This window comes from Bos javanicus, chromosome 6, assembly GCF_032452875.1.
Source record: "Bos javanicus breed banteng chromosome 6, ARS-OSU_banteng_1.0, whole genome shotgun sequence".
NCBI lineage: Eukaryota > Metazoa > Chordata > Mammalia > Artiodactyla > Bovidae > Bos > Bos javanicus.
In genome coordinates this window covers 103167064-103187685 of record NC_083873.1, presented here as the reverse complement: position 1 = coordinate 103187685, position 20622 = coordinate 103167064, and the positions used below count along the sequence as shown (strand labels likewise).

General features: G+C 52.3%; 1 protein-coding gene across 2 annotated transcripts in view; it reads right to left on the bottom strand.

Annotated features, from left to right (window-relative positions):
* PPP2R2C (protein phosphatase 2 regulatory subunit Bgamma) overlaps positions 1 to 20622 on the bottom strand; it is a 168729-nt gene that overhangs the window by 18610 nt on the left and 129497 nt on the right. For both annotated transcript variants that reach the window (XM_061420770.1, XM_061420771.1), the window contains exons 6-7: positions 12476 to 12640; positions 2241 to 2410 (exon numbers count right to left, since the gene is read on the bottom strand). In XM_061420770.1, coding sequence (XP_061276754.1) covers positions 2241 to 2410; positions 12476 to 12640 — 335 coding nt within the window. The remainder of the gene's footprint in view (positions 1 to 2240; positions 2411 to 12475; positions 12641 to 20622) is intronic.

The following is a 20622-nucleotide window of genomic DNA, read 5'->3' as shown; positions in this document are numbered from 1 at the left end:
TTGGTCTTCTGCGTAAACCAAGGTATTCAGCCTCTTTTCTCCACTGAATTTCCTCACTGAGCTATTCTCATTCTATTACTCTTTATATCTTTGATAAATATTTAAATAAATAGGTCGCCTATGCCCTCTCTCCTTCAAATACCCTGGATCAGCTGGGGCTGGACCCCAGCAGGGCCAGAAGCCAAGCAACCAGCTTTGGGCCTTGTCCTCTAGAGCAGTGATTCTCCTGCTTTATTGGGTTCTCATGTGCTTTGTGGAGAAAGCAATGGCACCCCACTCCAGTACTCTTGCCTGGAAAATCCTATGGATGGAGGAGCCTGGTAGGCTGCAGTCCACGGAGTCATGAAGAGTCGGACATGACTGAGCAACTTCACTTTCACTTTTCACTTTCATGCATTGGAGAAGGAAATGGCAACCCACTCCAGTGTTCTTGTCTGGAGAATCCCAGGGACGGGGGAGCCTGGTGGGCTGCCGTCTCTGGGGTCGCACAGAGTCGGACACGACTGAAGCGACTTAGCAGCAGCAGCATGTGCTTTGAGAATCTGAAGGCTCTGGACCCTCCCCCCCACAAAATGCTCATATTCAACATCTAGTTTCAGGGTCTGTGGGCCGTTGCTAACTCTAGGGACATGAAAGGCTGGTGGGGGGCCTACTAAGGGGGTTGGAACACTCATGTCCCTGGACAGCCTCTAGGAAGGCATCAGAACAGTCCTCCCCACAGGCCTGAGCAGGGTTATGTCATTCCTGCCCCAGTCTCTGACCCCTGCCACTCCTGAGGGTCAGAGGAGGAGCTGATCCAGTCACTCCACAGCCCTGAGCAGGGGTTATGTCATTCCTGTCCCAGTCTCTGACCCCTGCCACTCCTGAGGGTCGAGAAGGAGCTGATCCAGTCACTCCACAGGCCTGAGCAGGGGCCATGTCATTCCTGCCCCAGTCTCTGACCCCTGCCACTCCTGAGGGTCGAGGAGGAGCTGATCCATTCCTGGGTTGTGCCATGGGAGCAGGAGGCCTGCCTGGGTCAGAACTGGAGGGAGTGGCAGGACTTCTGGTAAACACACGTGGCTAACAAAGGAGTCCTTTCATGAATCCATTGTCCTGCAGAAGCTGGGGTGGGGGTTGGGGTGGGGGTGTGTGCCAGAACCTTCTGAGACATCGTTGTGGGCATGGGGCTGCCAGGAGCATACATGTCCAAGGTCAGACTCTGAACCCCAATCCTCTGCTCTCAGCTCTGTGCCCCTCTCCTGGGACATGCTGTACTCCAGGCCTTGGCAGGACGGAGGACAGGGAAGGGGGCTGCAGGGCTCCCATCTGGGCTCCGAGTCTGTCACTGCCCAGCTGTGAGGCAGCTCCCCATATCATCACCTCTTAGTAACCCCAGGTTCCTTCCTGCCAAACGGGGCCCATGGTGCCCTCTTCACAGGAGCAGTAAGGAATAGAGGTCACAAGTGTATGTGGCACCCTGTGTACACCTGATGCTCGGTGACACTATAAGAATTTGGCTGGGTCTTCTGATGAGGTCTTTTCCCACTCTTATCTGCATGACTGATTCCTACAAGGTTCAGAACAAATGTCACCTCCTCCAAGAAGCCTTCCAGATTGTCCCAGCTAGAAACATAACTGGAGCAGCTATAAAGCAGCTTTAAAACAGTCCTATATTTTTACCAAATTGTAACATCACATGAATTTTGTCTTTCATTCCCTCATATATATGGATGAATCATAGCAGAAAAATAATAAACACCTTCCCAGGCAGGTGTCCCAGGCTTCATCCTATAGGCCTGGCTGAAAAGCCTGTCCTGAAGATTTAGAAATGTACCAAGCTCCCATTTCACCACTGCATCACCAGCTAAGGATGCTCCCTGGGAAAGGGCAGTGCTTAACCTGCCTTAATGGTGGAACTGCAGACATTGGCTCCAGGGGAGGGAAGCCGTCATCTGCACCCTCAAATTGAGCCCAGTGTGAGGCTCATCTTTGTCCCCTGGGGCCTGAACTGAAGGCCTAATCACAGCCCTGGCTCCGAGCAGAAGCCAGCAAGCAGAGGACCCGCAGTACCCCGTGAGGAGAGGCTGAGCTACATGAGATGAGCTGCCTGATTTCTTGAGCCTCAGTGTCTTCACCTGCAAAATGGGCTGATGAAAGCCACTGAGCTGGGAAAGCCCCTCCATGCAAAAGCACAGGGAAGGGCTGGGGGTCTCCCACCCACAGAAGGGCTCCCAGGTTTTCCAGGTTGCAGCGCCCACCTGGTAGGTCTCTATGGGCCGCGCCTCCATGTTCAGGTCCCAGACCTTGACCGTGAGGTAATCGCGGGTGAGCATGTACCGGCCGCTGTGACTGAACTTCACGTCTGACACGGAGGAAATGATTTCCGAGAAGAAGGAGCGGTTACTGGGGTCCTCGGGCTCTTCAAATACTGCGGAGACAGAAACAACCAGGTCACTGGGCTGCTCCCGCCTGTGAGGCTAGAACAGACGGCTCCGTTTCTGCCCTGCGCTCATGCAGTCGCTTATTCATTCATCAAACCTATAACTAATACTGGCAAGCACACGCCCGAATGAATCCTCCAAGTGGGGAAGAACTAGCTCTTGGAACAATATTTATGGAGCATTTACTCTGAGCCAGATTCTGCGCTGAACTTTCCCGAACATGACCTTATCAATCCCCCAACACTTTGGCCACCTGATGCGAAGAACTGACTCATTGGAAAAGGTCCTGATGCTGGGAAAGATTGAAGGCAGGAGGAGAAGGGGACGACAGAGGATGAGATGGTTGGATGGCATCACTGACTCGAGGGACATGAGTTTGAGTAAACTACAGGAGTTGGTGATGGACAGGAAAGCCTGGCGTGCTGCAGTCCGTGGGGTCGCAAAGAGTCACACACGACTGAACGACTGAACTGAACTGAATCCCCCAGTAGAAATGTCAGGTCGGTACCAGTAATATTCCCTTCTTATAGCCAAAGAAACTGAGGCATGGATGGTTAAAAGCCATGCCCGAGGTCTCAGAGCTGGAAGTGGTGGAGTAGCGGTGCTCACTGTGCTGCTCTCTGCTGCCTCCTGCTGGCGATTCTGAACTCCAGGACCGTGAGGCATCCGAGCATCCTGGAAGGTGCTGGACCACGCTCTGGACCAGGCGGGGCACCCTGTGCGGTTCTAACTGGCTCAGGGGCCTCTGTTCCTGGTGTGCTGGGCACACATGGCAAAATCCCACTCTGAGGTGTGTTGTTTGGCTGCCACAGGGGTTGCAGCAAAACCAGATCTCGCCTCCACAAGTACAACCTGTGAGGCCCCTTGGCCTCCCACCTCCCATTACTGCAGGCCCGCTGCTCCACACAGGACACTGCTTTCCTGGCCCCTGAAGATGAGCTCTTCCTGCCCCTACCAGACATCCCAGAGCAGGGTCCCCAAGCAGTGTCCCCTCTCTGCCGCCTCTGTAACCAGGCCTTCCTGACACACAGAGGTCCCTGTGCAGCGGGACGAGCTCTTCCAGGCTCAGGTCTGTTGCTGGCTGTCCCACCAGTTTGCCGACCAACACCCTCACTGGCCAATCAGACCCTATAGTGGCCCTGGTCCTGCAGCAGGATAGACGTTATGGTCCCTGATGACCAATTAGGACCTGGGCCATGGATGGCCCTGGGCTCAGGGAAGAGGATGGGGTGGTGGGTGGGCAGCCATATCCAGCCAGTCTAGAAGGACTCAAACGTTTGATGACCTGTCCAGCTGCCCCCACGGGGCACCAACTGGGTGACTGTCCTGCCTGCTGGCCTGCTATGAGCCTCCAGGCTTCAAACAGGGAGCACAAAGCTGACCACATGTCCCCAGAGGCTCACCAGAGTGCCCCATCTACTGGTGCCTCTTCTATGGGGACTTCTCATACACCACTTGCCAGGTTCGTCCCAGCCCCTTATACCCCATCTGGGAACCCAGTTTCCCACTTGTCCAAGGTCCTGCCTTTCCCAGAAATACAGCCCCTGCCCAGATTCCCCTCTGCAGAGTGGCAGGGAACATTTCAAGGCCAATCTGATGGTCTCACGTGCTCACGTCTGCAGGCATGCATTCGTTCTCTCAGTTAGCCAGTCCATGCTGAGCACCCACCATAGCCAGGCACTGTTTAAGGGCCCAGGATGCTGCATTGAACAAGGCCCCCACTCTACTGGGGCCCCCATTCTCCTCCCAAAAACAGACAGTGAAGCTCAGTGACATGCAGTACTGTGGGGGCAGTGGTGGGTGCTGGGAAGAAAGACAAAGCAAGTGAGGAGACAGGGAGAACGAGGGGCTGGTGATTTGGACGGATGGGGCCTCTATGGGAGAGAACATCTGAGCAGAGATGTGAATGAGGTGAGATACCAGGGAGGAGAACTCCAGGCAGAAGTCTTATCACGTGCAAAGGCCCTGGGGCAGCGATGAACTGAAGGCCATGGGACTGAGAAAGGCGTGAGCCTGGAACTGTAAACCAGGGGAAGGGCATCACCCCACGGGCAATGGGAAGACATAGCAGGGCTTGGAGAGAGGGCGGGCAAGGCGAGCTGTGGGCTTCTCCAGGATTTTGCTCCCTGTGGTGGTGAGGAGACCTCCTGGTGGGTCACCTTTAGCCTCTAAAACCTCTGAATTTTGACTGGTCATCTCACATAATTGTGTTTTGTACCTGGTAATAGTAATTAAACTGACACCTTTATTTCTGCAGACATCAACATTCATGTTTCTTTGTTAAGCCCCAAATTAAATCAACAACATTTCCCTCTTCTCTCAGATGCCTGGAGTAAAGAAAAAAAAAAAAAAATTCAATACTGATTCCCTACTTAAACTAAAGCACTGAGATTCTGTATAGTCTTTAAGTGAACAGGGATATGGACCTAATATTTGGGGGAAAGGGGGCGGATGGATTGAAAGAAGTGCACCCCACACTCTCGGCAGGGACCTGGGCGGGGCCCTGTACGTCCCCAGGTATGTGGCAGGAATTCTCTCCCGATGGAATCAGCATCTCTGCTGCTAGGGGTCAGACAGAAGGTAAGATGTAAAAGCACAGTGAGTAGAACTGAAACATAGTCACTGGGCTTCCCAGGTGGTGCTGGTGGTAAAGAACCCACTGGCCAGTGCAGGAGACATAAAGAGACCCGGGTTTGATCCCTGGGTCAAGAAGATCCCCTGGAGGAGGAAATGGCAACCCACTCCAGTATTCCTGCCTGGAGAATCCCTTGGACAGAGGAGCCTGGCAGGCTATGTGCATAGGGTTTCAAAGAGTCAACGTGACTGAGGCGACTTGGCATGTACGCTACCATATGTAAAATAGATAGCCGGCGGAAGTTTGCTGTGTGATGCCAGGAGCCCAAACCCAGTGCTCTGTGACAACCTAGAGGGGTGGGATGGGGAGGGAGGTGAGAGGGAGGTTTAAGAGGAGGACGCATATGTATGCCTGTGGTTCGTTCACGTTGATGTATGACAGGAGCCATTACAATATTGTAAAGTAATTATCATTATCCTCCAATTAAAAATAAAATAAAATAAATTTTTAAAATATAAAAAGCATAAAGTGGGGTCTGTCTCTTGCACCCCGACTTTGTACCCCTTGCCTGCCTTAGTGGTTCCCTCTGGCCTCCACCCAAACCACTAGGTCTGGTCCAACTCACTGCACTCTGTACCTTACAGAGCTCCCGGCATGCCTTGTGGGAGTTCAGTAGACCTATGGGGGCCAGAATCACAGAGGAGCATCTGTATGGGATGTCACAGAGCCATAGCTGTGTCTTCTGCCAGCTTTAAGGAGCAGGAAGCCACAAAGGTCAAAGGCTGAGAGGATGATGGAATCCATAGTTGAAAACAGAAGCACCCAACAGCCCACGGCAACTTCAGTTCTGGCTGTCCGTGGGCATTTCTGATGGTTTGTTTTAAGCACAAAAGCACCAGAACTGAAAAAGATTAGTGGGAAGGGACATTAACAAGCCTGAAAAAAGTTATACGGAGAAGTTCTCAGCTTTCTTTTCAAACGTTTCTATGACATTGTTTTGTTGCTGTTATTTTAATGTGTTTTTAAAATTCATTCTTCTTGGAGTACAGTTGCTTTACAATGCTGTGTGAGTTTCTACTGTGCAGCAATGTGAATCAGCTATACGTATACACATAGCCCCTCTGTTTTGGATTTCCTTCCCATTTACGTCACCACAGGGCACCGAGTAGGGTTGAAATTTTCAATACAACTTTTTAAAAAAATTTTTGTCGAAAGACTGCAGAATCTTCTGTATCAATCCCCACCCCTGCCCCCACAGCCTGAACATCTCCAGGGCATTAATAAGAGAAAAGGGGATCTCCCTTCTGATTGACAGAATCACTAAGGACATTTTACAGTAATTATTGCCAACAAGAATTTAAAGAAGGGCATCCCAGAAAAGTTGAGAGGCTCTGGAACAGCAGACACCCATGTCTCATCTTTTTTTAAAAACTAATGTTGCATAATGAAGGCTCCTGTGGCCCTAGCTGGCTCCCTGACAACCACGCCCTCCCCTCTGGGTGTTGCCGCTGTCACACACTGGAGAGGGCTGAGGAGCCCCCTCCCTGTCACGCTTGCCTGAGTGAAGAAAGGGACCCTGGGGAGGTTCTGAAGCACCTGGGAGGCAAGAAAAGGGAAGTGAAACCTGAGGTGGGGCCCGCCTCATGCACAACTCCGATGTGTCCTTCTTCTGCTTAAAGCCCTCCGTGGCTCCCAGTGCCCACAGGTCCAGGGTTCAAGCTCCCACATGTAGCCGACAAAGCTCCTTCCTAACTGGGCCCTGCTGCTCCAGCCTCATAAACCCAAATTCCCCTCCTGCAGCCACATGCCGACCCCCTTTCCCACCAGGGTCCCAGGGCCTCGAATAGGGTGAGGCAAGCAGACCCCGAGGGCAGGCGCCACGTTGAACAGCTCACTCTTGGGGTCGCCTTAAATGAATGTCTCCTTCCATGGCACGACTAAGGCATCTCACTCGCCTTATCCTAGCCCTTGCCCTGCCATATACCAGGCAGCAGAGCGGAGCCAAGCTCTGTGTGACTTCAGGCAAGCCCCTTAACCTCTCTGAGCCCAAGTTTCCTCACCTGAGGGGCAAGCATGGAGAGACCTCCAGAGGTAACACCTGGAAGCACCTGGCCCAGTGAGGCGCTTGAGTAGCTGCTCAATAAAAGAGTTGTTTTTCCCATTGTTTTTGCTCCTTTTTTCTTTCCTGTCTTTCCTACCAACTCCTATACATCCTTCAGAACCCCAACTCAAATATCCTGTTCTCTGTGCAGCTTGTCCAGCTGTTTGCCAAAGAAATCAAATGCTCCCCCTTGTTGTCTGCACAGCCCAGGGGTGCCCTCTTGTATGGCATCAATGAGGATAACCTGGTTACCCCGTGGGGCTGTGAGCTCTTGTCAGCCTGTAGATGGTCTTCTCTGGGCATGGATGGGGAGGTGGGGGGTTAACTGAGCAGGCAGAACTGACCAAGTGGGACTGGAGGAAGGGAGGTTCAGGGCTGATGGAAGAATGGCCCTGGCTTGAGCCCCATGCTCAGGGACAATGGTGCAGGGCAGTGAGACCCTAGAAAGAAACATGGACGGACAGAGGTGGGGCTACGGGGCTGAGGAGGTGGAGAGCCGAGGAGGAGACCAGCCTGAAGGAACAGATGGGTCCTGCCTGGTCCATGCTCCTGGCTGCCCTAGCAACGGGTCCCTCCTCTGCTCTGACATTATGAGAACATCCACTTGAAAGATGAACATGTGTGTCCAGGCGAGTCCCACCTTGGGCTCCAGGATTAGCAAGGGGGTGGCCATGGATCCTGTTAAAACACAGCCAGGCCAAAGCACCCCGTGGTTTCTGTGCTTTCAGAGTAAACCCAGAGCACCCCACCAAGGTCTGTAAAGCCCTCTTCACGTGGGTCCTCCTATCTCCATGCACTTCTGACCTCACCCCTCACCTTCCCTGACTCTGCTCCTGCCGCATGGGCCTCAGGAGCCAGCTGCAGGGCCTTTGCACTGGCTGTGCCCTCGGTTGGGGGCTCTGCCCTGACTCACCCCCAGACATCAGGAGCCTCCCCAGCAGAGAGAGAGCTGGGTCTGGTCTTCCCACCCCAGATCCATTAGCAGGGGTGAGCTCTGAGAATCTACCCCATCCAGCCCCTATAAATGAACCTGGTTCACCCCTAACTCCCATGAGCATTCTTTGTTCTCAAGGTTTCTGTAAAGAGTAAGTGAGAAAGAGCACAGGCTGATAGGCATGAGACTTCTGGAGCCTTTAATAGGCTCTGCTTAGCTGTGTGACCTTAGAGGGATGTCTTAACCTCTCTGGGCCTCTGTGTGATAAACAATAACAGCCCCCAAAGATGGCCACATCCTCATCCCTGGGACCTGTGCGTGTGTTACCTAACATGACAGAAGGCTTTGCATATGCAAGTTTAGGATCTCAAGCTGCAGAGATTATCCTGGACTCTCTCGGGTGGGCTGGCCCACTGGTAATCATGAGGAAAGGAGGACAGTCAAAGGCAGAAGAAGAGACAACAGCATGGAAGTGGGGGTTGGAGTGATGCACTTTGAAGACAGAAGAGGCCACAAGCCAAGGACCACAGGTGACCTCTAGAAGCTGGAAAAGATAGAGACCGATTCTCCCCTGAAGCCTCCGGAAGGAATGCAGGCCTGACAACACTGAATTTTGGACCTCTGCCCTCTAGAACTGTCAAAGAATATATTCATGTTGTTTTAAGCCACTGAGTTCATGGCAATTCGTTACAGCAGCCACGGGAAAACAATACACTCGGTTTCCTCATCTACAAAATGAATAATCGAGGACTTGCATCATGGCACAGCTCTCAGGACTTAATGAGATGTAAACTTTGAGCAGCACCTGGTGTGTAGCAAGCCCTGGACCAACGTCACCTGTGGTTTCTGCTTCGCCCAGCACGGGGCTGGCATGGAGTAGGGGGCCCACCAGGGGGAGCGACTGTCATTACCACCTATTCTAGGGAATCTTCATGTCTCTTGGCACGGCCCTTGCTTTTGGCAGACTCTGTGCTGTGAAAAGCAGAAGTGTCTGTCTATTTTGAGGATTCAAGCACAGTCGTTTCCATGGTTACGCTGTCATTACGACTAGCAGACAAAAGACTCAGCTTTCTACTGCTTTGGAGAAGGACAGGAATCTGTGGGTTGGGCAGCAGCCTGTGCCCCTTGGCTCTGCCCCTGATGATGGGGAGGGGCCTGGGGAAGCCACTGTTTCTCTGAGCCTCGGTTTCCTCATCTGCCCAATGATAGAAGTCAACACGTGATCCACTTGTGATCTGGGATGCCCTTCCTTCAGTGAACAGAAAATCACAGTCTTACCCATTGGGAAAATGGTGCCTGGACCATTCATCTCTGGGATGTCACTATCAGCCATCCCCTGAGTTCTGAGTAGTAACTAAATGGGTAGAAGTGAGATGAAAAGACCAGATCCTAGCCTCCAAGTCTCTTTAAAACAAGATCTGGCTCTAATAACAGCCATTTGTTCTGATTAAAAATAACAGCCTAATTGGCAATCGTCTGCTTGCTTAATTTCTCAGGAGAACTAAGAACAAACGCCATCTGGAGAATGCAGACAGTAGGGCAGGTATTTCCTCTACTCACGACTTGTGGCAAATGAGATGAAGAGAGGAAAACAGAAGATGCAAAGTATTTTGCAGAGCCTGGTGAACAATCCTGTCACTGGCATTAATGAGAAACTTTCTGTGCAGAATATTGAGTTTGAGAGTGAAAAGAAAATTCTAGAAAAATGCATTTTAATACAAAATTAATTCCTTTAGAAAACCCATATAAACCAATAATCAAAAAGGATCTACATGTGAGTTTTACTAAGACTTCAAGGAGCAGATATATTATACTAACTGTTCTAGGGGAAAAAAAGAGAGAAAGAGGCCAGCTCATTTTACAAGAGAACAATCCTCTTAATAAAACTGGACAAAGATTGCAGGCAAAGAAAATTAAAGGCCAACTTCATCTCTGATCATTTATGCCTAAAGCAGAATTTTTGCATCCATGCAAAAATGTCCTCAGCAGGGAAATTTCCTGCCCTCAGTGTCACCAGGCACTGAAAAAGCCCCTGGGGATCAGGAGGTGCCATGTCCCTCCCGTCATACCTTGGCCCTGTCAAAGCCTTCCAGAACCTGCTGAAGATGCAGAATCCTCCGCGGCCCTAATGAATGCTCACTGCAGCCCCTGGAGAGGGTGTAAGAAATTCAATGGAGCTGAGTCACTGAAATAAAGTTATAGCTCTTGCACTTGACTTTGCGGGCTGAGTCACATGCAAATCTACACCGCCAGGCGTGTGACAATGACGCGCCCAGAATCTCTGTGTGTGTGCCTAGGCTCAGGAAACGGATGAGTGATGGCTGTCCTGGTGGGCGGCTGCTTGTTCAGATCCCAGGGAACCAGCTGATACAGTTCCAGAAGCCAAGACGGTCTCTGACTCCCACGTCCAGCCCACAGAGACCATCATTCAAGCAGCGTGGGGAGCACAAAACCATCCCCATTCTCCCTAAATTCCTGAACCCACATTTAGAAACAATTTCTGGGCGTATTTCTTTCCATGATTTTCTGTTTCCATTCTTTTGCTGAAGTAGTCATTATCCTGCTTTTCGCCCCCATAGAATCTTCCAACACAATCACTTCCCCATGTTATTATACCCCTCCTAAGTCAGTTTTTTAAATGTCTGAATAGTATTCTATTATACAGACGGCATCATCTGGCCACACAGGTGCCTTCCCATCTCAAAGCCTTTGCCCCTGCTGTGTCCTTCTAGAAGATTCTGCATGGTGTACCCCCTCAGCGCCTCATACTGTTCCACTGCAACTGCCTCTAGCAGTGCAGCTGACATGACCCTCCCTGCACTCTGCTTTTCTGGCGGCTGTTTATACCACTCACCACCTCTCAGCATCATATCGCCTAGTTAGGAGTTTACTGTCGGTCCATTGGTTCCTGCTGCACCCCAGGGACAGTGTCTAGAGCATGGCAGCTCACCGTGTGACACATGAGTGTCCTGGTGGCCCCGGCTCCATCCAGAGAGGGAGATCTGCCCTCCCCACCCTGAGTGCCAACAGCTCAGCCCTCAGAAGCCTTGGTGCCCAGGGAGGGGGCTTTCCCAGGACCACGCATGAGCTCTGCTGGAGGAGCCCTGGGGCTTGTGGATGGGGGTCAGTGGCTCCAGTACTAAGTACAGACCCAGATAGTGGACATCCCGCCCAGCTGTGAATGTAAGGAAGGCTGGGAGAGTGTGTGCAGTGTGGATGAACCCGGAGAAGGGTGACGGGGTGAGATGAGGGGACAGAACTTGGCCAAGGAGGGAGGAGGAGCTGGCGGCTACAGAGAGTCCTGAGTCTGAGTCCCTGGGAGCTGGGGCAGCACCGTCCTCTCTGGCTGCCCGGGGAAACCAGGCCCCCAGGGGAAGACAGCAACCCTGTCCCTCCCAACAGCCCTCTGCCTCCTTAACCGAGACACTGATAAAGCCCTCCAGTGGCCAACTGGTCACCACTCATTCATTGTTTGTTTGTTCATTCATTCAACATTTCCAGATCCTGCTGGAGGCACTGGGATGGATACAGAGATGAACTAGATTCCCTGCCCTCTCGACTGAGGCCACGTCTGCTTCCGCCCCGCCTGCTGCTCCTGCAAGGTCATCCAGGGAGGACGTCGTGGGCTGACCCTCTGCCTTCGGTGCCTCTGGGGAGCACCGCGATGGTGGACAGCCGCCAGATCAATCCAGCACCAAGCAGCCCAGACCTGGGGTGAGGCGCACCAGTCAGGGTATCTCAGGGCCCCAGGTTCAAGTCCCACCCTGCCAGTTTTTCAGTGTGAGTGACCTTGGCCCCATCTCTGGAGCCCGTTTCACCTTCTGTGCAGGGCTCCGGGACAGCTCATGTGACAAGGACATGAGCTAATGCCAGTAGACAGCGTGGCTGGGCACCTGGCTCAGCGTCCAGTGTGAGCTATTCTGTGGTGGTTGGTTATCATATGAAGTTCCCTTGGACCTCGTCCATCCCTGAATCCTCTGACACCTCTGTGGCAACCCCAAGGCTGCTCTCTGGGGGGTTCCAGTATGAGGTGACCCAGCCTGCTGGGGGAGGTGGAACAGCACAGAAAGTTCTGCGTGGTGTGTAGTCGTGAGCAGAAAGCTTTGGGGGTTCTGGGAGGTACAGAAGAGGGACCTGGCCCAATATGGGGATCAAGGAAGGCTTCCTGGAGGAGGTGACAGTTGGGTGTGGTCCCTCTTTGGCTTCCAGTGCCCAGCTCACTCCCTGGTCCTCATCTCTGCTGGGACTCGGGGTGTGGGGCAGTGGGTGGCAGGACCTGGTGTCCCCTGCCAACAGCGCTAAAGAAGCACTGAGTCCACCCCACTCCCCCGCCACCCCCACCGCCAGCCCATTCAGAACACCTCCATGCCCCGCCCACCCACACCCAGGAGGCCCCGCCCACATCAATGGCTGATGGGGCGCTGGCGTGCATGCGCACTTACATTTGGAGTGCTTGTCACACAGGGCGGCCGCACGCATGTCACAGAGGCGCAGGGAGCCCTTGCTGCTGCTGTAGACGAAGAGGTTGCAGTGATGCGGGTGGAACTCGGACGCGGTGATCACCTCCGTGAGGTCCTCCATGTTAGCTGGTTTGATGTCCACGATGTCTGGGCAGCCGGGTCAAGGAAGGGGTGGCAAAGGGAGGGTGTCCTCGCAGCTCTGCCTTCCCCTGCTCGGAGACCCTCGGGTAACCGAGACACCTCCCCTGGGCACATCCGCTTACCCCGAGTCTGAGCTGTCTCCCCATTACCAAGACTCCTGGACAAATAGCTGACCCCAGAGTCCCCAGGCTGCAGACCTGCCTGTCCAACACCCCTTGTGGGTGCCCACCCACTGTCCCCATAAGGCGGGACCTCTGCCTCCTTCCTGACTGGTACTCTCTCGCCAGCTGATGCCCATCAGCTGTCCAGCCCCCACACAGGGCAACCCCTGAGGCGTTTCCCCTCTGCCCCTCCTCTTTCAGTTGCCAATCCAGAAGGCCAGGAGCCTTTACTGAGTTCAGGACCATGGACACAATAGGTGGAGAACTGCAGTTCTCTCCCATCACTCTGTGCATTGTGTCTGATCTGAGTGGATGGGTTATGAGTTGGCTCCCCTCCACAGCTCCCAGACCCAGGCCCTTGAGCCCACAGCATCAAGACTCTGCTCTGGGGAGGAGGTTCTCTGCCCTTCTGGATTTTTAGCTCTGACCTGCGTCTTCCATTCCCACTCACATCACCATGAAGGATGAGCATAAGGCACCAGATGTGCCAGTAGAGGACTCCAGACTCGAATACTGGGAATGCTGGATGCAGCTCTGTCATCTCTGCAGGGCTGGGTGGTGTGGCGAGGAAGTAATTGTGTCTGCTGCCGCGACAAGGGGAAACCGAGCCTGGGGGTGGAGCAGACAGCCCCAAAGACAGAGTGGATGGAAAGAGAGATCTGCAGTGTCTTTAGAATCCTAGATCAGGATCCACCTGAAGCCTTGACCCCTGGATGGTTAAATATGTGAGCCAATAAATACATTCTCTGTTTTGTTGTTCAGTTGCTCAGTCGTGTCCAACTCTTTGCGACCCCTGGACTGCAGCATGCCAGGCTTCCCTGTCGTTCAGCATCTCCTGGAGCTTGCTCAAACTCATGTCCATTGAGTCAGTGATGCCATCCAACCATCTCTTCCTCTGTCGTCCCCTTCTCCTCCTGCCTTCAGTCTTTCCCAGCATCCAGGGTCTTTTCCAGTCAGCTCTTCGCACCAGGTAGTCAAAATATTGGAGCTTAAGTTTCAGCATGAGTCTTTCCAATGAATATTTAGGACTGATTTCCTTTAGGATTGACTGGTTGGATTTCCTTGCAGGCCAAGGGACTCTCAAGAGTCGTCTCCAACACCACAGTTCAAAAGCATCAGTTCTTCTGCAGTCAGCCTTTTTATGGTCCAACTCTCACATTCATACATGACTACTGGAAAACCATAGCTTTGACTATACGGACCTTTGTCAGAAGTAATGTCTCTGCTTTTTAATATGCTGTCTAGGTTGGTCATAGCTTTGTTATTATAGGCATACACAATGGCCTGCCTCAGGGAGCCCTGTGTGGCCCCCTCCGCCTGACTCTTGGGCTAGGGTGCCTTTGTTTGGCTCACAGGGAGATAGCCTGGCCCTGCTTCCCTGTGAAGGGCTGTAAGGAAGTGAAACTAGCATTTTCTATTTAGGGCCAAGAATTTTGTTGCTTGGAAAGGAAGAATCCTTGGCTGATACTTCTGGAGCCCAGAGAGGGTAAACAACCAGTCCATGGTGACTCAGCAGTAAGTGGTGAGGCTGGATTCCTGTCCATCCCCCATTGCCTACGACAGCAAATTGGAACCCCTGGGTGTATCATCCAAGGCCTAGCATACCCAGGCCTCTTTCTATCTTTCCTGCTTCAGATCTATTAGTCACTGTGCCCCAAAGGCACTTTCCTCTCGGACAGTGAAACTCTTGATCTCTGTTCTCCCCAGCCCTGTGGGAGCTCTGCAGCCCCTTCTGAAAAGCCCTCTGAAAAGCTGCCTCCTCCCTCTTCTTTACATGTGGGCTCTGGATTCAGAGAATTCCAACTCTGCCGCCTCCTGGCTGCGTGATCCTGGGTGAGTTTCTCAGCTCCCGATGCCTCAGTTTCCTCATCTGTAAAATGGGCTAACAGTTCTAACATCATAGATTTGCTGTGAAGATGAGAAGAGGCAAAGCCCTTGACAACTGCCTGACACATTGTCAGTTGCTCTTATTATTTTTATTATCTGGAAAATACCAACTGAAACTCTGAGATTCATCTGCTGTCAGCCCTGCCTCTTCCACCTGCCCCAGACTGCTTCCTCTCTGAGTAAGAAAGGTATTTTCTGACTTCTGTAAACAGAGTTTATAAAACATCAGAAAATATGGTTGAATCTGTTGCAATCAGAGGCACCAAGGAGGGTCTCTGTGCAAACGCTCAAATCTTGCCTGCTAGAAGCACACCATTAACCAGAAACTTAGAATCACATCAAAACAGAGGGAAAAAAGGAGGCATGCTGTCAGTGCCTGGATTGGTTTCCCAGGAAACTGTGGTTTCTGGTTCAATAAGAAGCAGAGGTTAAATCATGAAAAAGTGAGACTAAAGTTTCACAGAGAAAAAGAGCCAAGACATATAGGATGCGAATTCCATCAACCTGCAGCCCTGTCCTAACGGGTCTGAGCACCCACTGACGACTTTCCACCGGACTGTGCCTCCTCCCGACCGCTTTAATTCCCTACTGAACTTCAAGTGGTGTCTGGAGAAAAAGTGCTGTTGTTGACGAAATGTCATGCACATCAGTACAGCACCCGTCAGATGTTCTGTGAACAGGGAGCAGATTCTCCCGCAGGACTGGGGACAGAAAGCCAGAGAGGGGCTGGGAGAAACAAATGCAGTCCTCAGGGCACGCAGGCTGCGTTGGAGTCCTGGTTGTGTCAGTTGTCAAGGGACACGGGTTTCACCGTGTTTCCCAGGGTTACACCCTCCTCGGGAATTGAGGATGCTTGCCTTGCAGGTGGTCCTCTGAGCATCCCAGGGAGAGCTGTCCCCCCACCCGAGGGGACTCAGGTCATCATGACTTGTTGCTTTCGTCAACGAATGGAGGACAGAAGTGACAAGTGACACATATCACTTCCAGGCCGAAGCTCCGAGAGCCAGCACGTGCTGTGCTGTGAGCCTCAGGTCACCTGCGGTGGGCTTGTAGCATGAGGGGGCTGCTGTCATTTCTGAGACTTTCTGATTGTTACTTCAGGGTCACCTGACCCCCTTGATTGAATCAGCATCCAAATTTGCTCTCCTTTCCAGATGTCCTAGATGTTCTAGAACTGAGCTTGACAGAGAAGGAGCAGAAATATGATGTCTGAAGTCTCTGGCTCATGGAGAAAGTTTATGAACCACTTTCTAGCCTGGGAGGCTGTGGACGCTGGTGGCCAGAGGGAAGGCAGTGTAGTATGTTGAAGTCTCCTCTCCCAGGTTGCCAGATCCTGGCCCCAGACTCACACAGGGGCCAAGACCAAGCAAAGGAGTGTGGCCTTTCGCCTGATCACAGAGTCCCTGCTCCCTGCTTTCTGTTTCCCATGACCCACCTCTCTAACAGCCCTCTGACAGCCTCATGACAACCATGTTCAGCTTTGGCCAGCCTCCTGAGGACACTCACTAGAACTTTGATCAAGGCCATGATGGCTTGAGTCCACAGGGCTTGATCGGGTCTGCAGGCTCTACAGTGAATATGCCTGAACCAGTGCTACCTAGAGCTGACTGAGGGGGAACCCACATGGACCCGGGCCCTGTGGGCTGAAGAGGTGGAGTCCCTGATGCCTGGGTCCCACCAACAGTCCTGAAGCACGGCTCTTATGACTCATGCGTCATTCTGGGAATCGCTTGTTGTTTCAAACAAAGGCCTGGATGCAGTGGGTGCCAGGGAAAGATGATGTGAAGCACAGGACCCATTTCCACATGATGCTGGTGGAGGAAGACAAGAACACGGTCACGGCCAACCTGTGCTTCTGAATCCTAGGGGCCACACCCACCCCCGCCACCTCGGACAGCACAGTGTCCTTCAGGACATGGCCATCCAGTTGGGTCCACCATCACCTGGTCTCAGGACGGCTTCTCCACCACCTCTGGCTCTGCTCGAGGACAAGGCTCTCCCTGTGGGTGTCCAGCTCCTTGCTGGCCATTGGGTGTGTGAGGGGCGAATGATTGAGTAGGTCTGTCCCTGCTAAATCTGTGTGGTCACATCACTGAGCAGGCACCTGGAGATGGACTCCTGACTAGGGAAGTAGGTGAGGAGAAGCCTCTGTGTGTATACTTAGTCACTCAGTCGTGTCTGACTCTGTGACCCCGTGGACTGTAGCCCACCAGGCTCCTCTGTCCATGGGATTCTCCAGGCAGGAATACTGGAGAGGTTTGCCATTTTCCTCCTCCAGGGGATCTTCCCAACCCAGGGATTGAACCTGCATCTCTTTTGTCTCCTGCACTGAACGTGGATCCTTTACCACTGTGCCACCTGGGAAGCCCTGGGGAGGCCTCTATAGCTCAGTAATTAACGTCCCAAACAGACACCCCAAACACTCCTTTGGGACTCCCACCCGAGTGGCCCCATGCCTGTGGACTTTGAGACACTTGACCATACACGGTGGCCTTGACATTGGCAAGACCAGTGTTGGGTTGGAAGTTGGGGGTCTTGGACCAGGTGTCTGGGGTCTTGGCTCTCTCTAGAATGTTCAGTTCCATATGCAATAATCATTTCCATCCGTAAACCTTGTTTTCCCCTATTTGCAAAATGAGGGGTTGAGTATGACCCTGGAACACCATTTCTTTTTGAGGATTAACCCCCAAGGTGCTGCCCCCAGGCCCATTTTGGAATCAGCTGCAAGAATCCCAGGTGTAGGCAGAGCTTCTTCCATGGCAGGACTGACCTCTCTTGGGAAGATGTATAATTAGACTCATTTACGAGCCCCCTCCCCCTGGCAAAGCTGGATGAATTATTCATGTTCTGTTTTTCCATTTAATTGTACTCCAAGTGTCTGATGGCTTTTGTTTCACTTTCAATCACACTTTGGCAGCTAAGAATGATTTTTCCCTACAAGGGAAGTTTGTCAGACACAGGTAGGTGGAGAGAGGAGCAGGTCATGCAGAGAGGATAAGGGCAGAAGGTAGACTAGTTCTGGTCCCCACCCTTTGGCTGAGTGCAAGGTAATTTTCTCCAGTGCAGGAAGTTGAATGGTTCCCCTCCCCACCAATACATATCCATGTCCTAACCCCCAGAGATTGTGAATGTGAACTTATTTGGAAAAAGGGGTTTTGTACACATGATCAAGTTCAGGATCTCAAAATGCGGGGTGGGGGATCTTCCTAGATTACCTGGGTGGGCCCTAAATCTGATCACAAGTTCCTTATAAGAGGCACAGAAGGAGAAGCAGACACACCCAGAGGAGAAGGCCATCTCAGAGGCAGACGCAGGAGCGATGCCTGGGGCTACAGGAGCTGGGAGAAGCCTGGAAGGACACTCCCCAGGAGCCCTCAGAGGAACACAGCCCTGACAACACCTTAATTTTGCAAACTTCAGACCTCTGGAACTGTGAGCCAATAGATTTTTATGTTTTGAACCAAATGGTATGTGAAAAGTTATGCCATCTATAGGAAACTCAGACACCCAGGTTGCTTCCTGGAAGCTGGGAAATAAAGCTGGGCTTCATGCTGGGATCATAGACATCTTCCTCGACATCCATTCCAGACTGCTTCTTTCCCTGCAGGTCCCTATTGTAGCAGCTCCAGCCCTGAAATGCTGATCCAGGAATCAGGGCAGCTTTGGAATCCCCTGCTGCACTCCTTCCTTAATCACCTCCAGCCTGCCTCCATGTCCTGGCTCCTCCATTTGGAGGTCCCTCTGTTCTGGCCCTCAGCCCAGGCTGCCTCTGCCTCAGGGGGGCTCCCTGCCCCTGATCAGCCCCCCAACCTCAGCCAGAGTGAACCTCCTAAAATGGGGTTGGGTTCCCCCCGTCACTGCCCTGCTCCATAGGTGTCCTTCTCCTCCTGCCCCCACCTGCCAGAGAAGGCCTTCTTATTAGGCTGCAAACATCGGCTGACCATTTTTACTCATCCAAGTGCACGCAAAATCATTTATACCCCTGACTTCAGCTTATACCAACTTGGTACCCATGCCCACCTGAGATGCCCTATGGCCTGGCTCCGAGCAGATGGCATCACATCTGTGTCTGTTGTATCCTCTCCACCTGTGGGTGAGATGCTCCCTCCTGTAGATGAGTTAACAGGGGCTCAGCAAGGAGAAGCCGCTTGCTCGGGGCTAGGCAGAGGGCGGCCAGCTAGGGACAGCAACAGAATTGAGCTCCAGAATCTACAATATGCAATATGCTGTGACTTGGGAGACAGAGGAATGGGGTGAGAACAACCTGACAACCTGGGGCTGAATCCAGGCTCTCTCTGCTTGCTAGCTGTGTGTGCAAGTTTCTAGACCTCTCTGTGCTTCAGTTTCCCCAAGTTCAAAATGACAATGGCATACCTTACCCCTGTCTTCTGTCCATGAGATTCCCCAGGCAAGGAGACTGGAGTGGGTTGCCATTTCCTTCTTCAGGGGATCTTCCCGACCTAGGGATTGACCCTTCTCCTGCATTGCAGGCAGATTCTTTATTGACTAAACCACCAGGAAAACCATCAGCACCACACCTTACCTCCTAGGGTAGTGTGTGTGCTTAGTCATTCAGTCATGTCTGACTCTCTGTGGTCCCATGGACTGTAGTCTGCCAGGCTCCTCTGTGCATGGAATTTTCCAGGCGAGAATACTGGAGTGGGTTGCCATTTCCTACTCCAGGGGATCTTCCTGACTCAGGGATTGAACCCGCATCTCCTGCATTGGCAGGTGGATTCTTTACCACTGAGCCACCACGGAAGCCAATTATTCAGTTACAAGGTTTCTTATGATAAATCATTGTCTCTCCTTGTAAATCCTCAGTCCGCCTCCTATAATTAAGATGATGCATGTGATGACGTGCTGAGGACAGGGCCTGTTGTGGAGAAGGTGGTTTGTAAGTGAACTACTAAGAAGGAACATGCCCTAACACTGCAGGCAAGTGTGGAACTGGCTGCTAGGGAGCCTGGATTCCACGCTCAAATCTGCCTTTAATCCATGTGGAGACTCCCTTGGGCCAGTCACACAGCTTCTCTGGACCAGTGTGGGCGGAGGCTCCAGGAGCAGAAGAGGAAAGGCCCAGCCGTGGGAGTGTGGGCGGGTGGGCAGGAGGGGGCCTGGGAAGTTGGTACTGCTGCTAGCAGCTGCCTGGCTCCAGCCCCTTTTCCTTTGGTGCTTGTGTGAACAAGCACAAGTCAACCCTCCACACCACAGTCAGCAGACAATTTCTGTAAAGGGCCAGAAAGGAAATATTTCAGGCTCAGCAGGCCACAAGATCTTTTGCTACCCAACTCTGCTTCTGTGATGCAAAAACAGCCACAGATAATATGTAAATGAATGGGCGTGGCAGTGTTCCCATCAAGCTTTATAAAATTCTTGCCCCCACCTCTCCTTGCTGGGCTACTCTTTGCTGACCCTGGGGTTTAGAAGAGGAGTTGCAATCTTGCTGTGGTAACAGAAGCCTCTCTTTACTGCCAGTCTGTAAAATGCCTGGAGGTCAGTAAAGCTCAGAAACAAGGGTTTATTCCATCCCAGAGTGAAGTCTGTGGTTCTTCTTGCCAAGGACACAGGAATGTAATTCAGGTGGGTCTTCTGCAGAGTCATCAAGTTTGAGGGGATTTTTATAGAAACGCCTTCATCTCCTGCTGCCAAGGGCATCTTCTGATGTCCTGAAACCCGCGGCTGGACACAGGCACCTGGCACCTTGGCCGATCATTGGTCTGAAGCCACACCACTGTGTGGGATCTCACTTGGAGGGTCCTGAAACATCGGAGAGAAGGTGGCTGCACTTCTGTGGCCCTCGCTTCTCTGAGCTGCAGCTCTCTCAACCTCGGTCTCCCTTCCCCGTCCCAGGATCACAGGCACAAGCTCTGTCACTCATTCCCCGGGCAGATCTCCGCTCACCATAAAATGAGTCCGGCACGTGAAATGAATAAATGT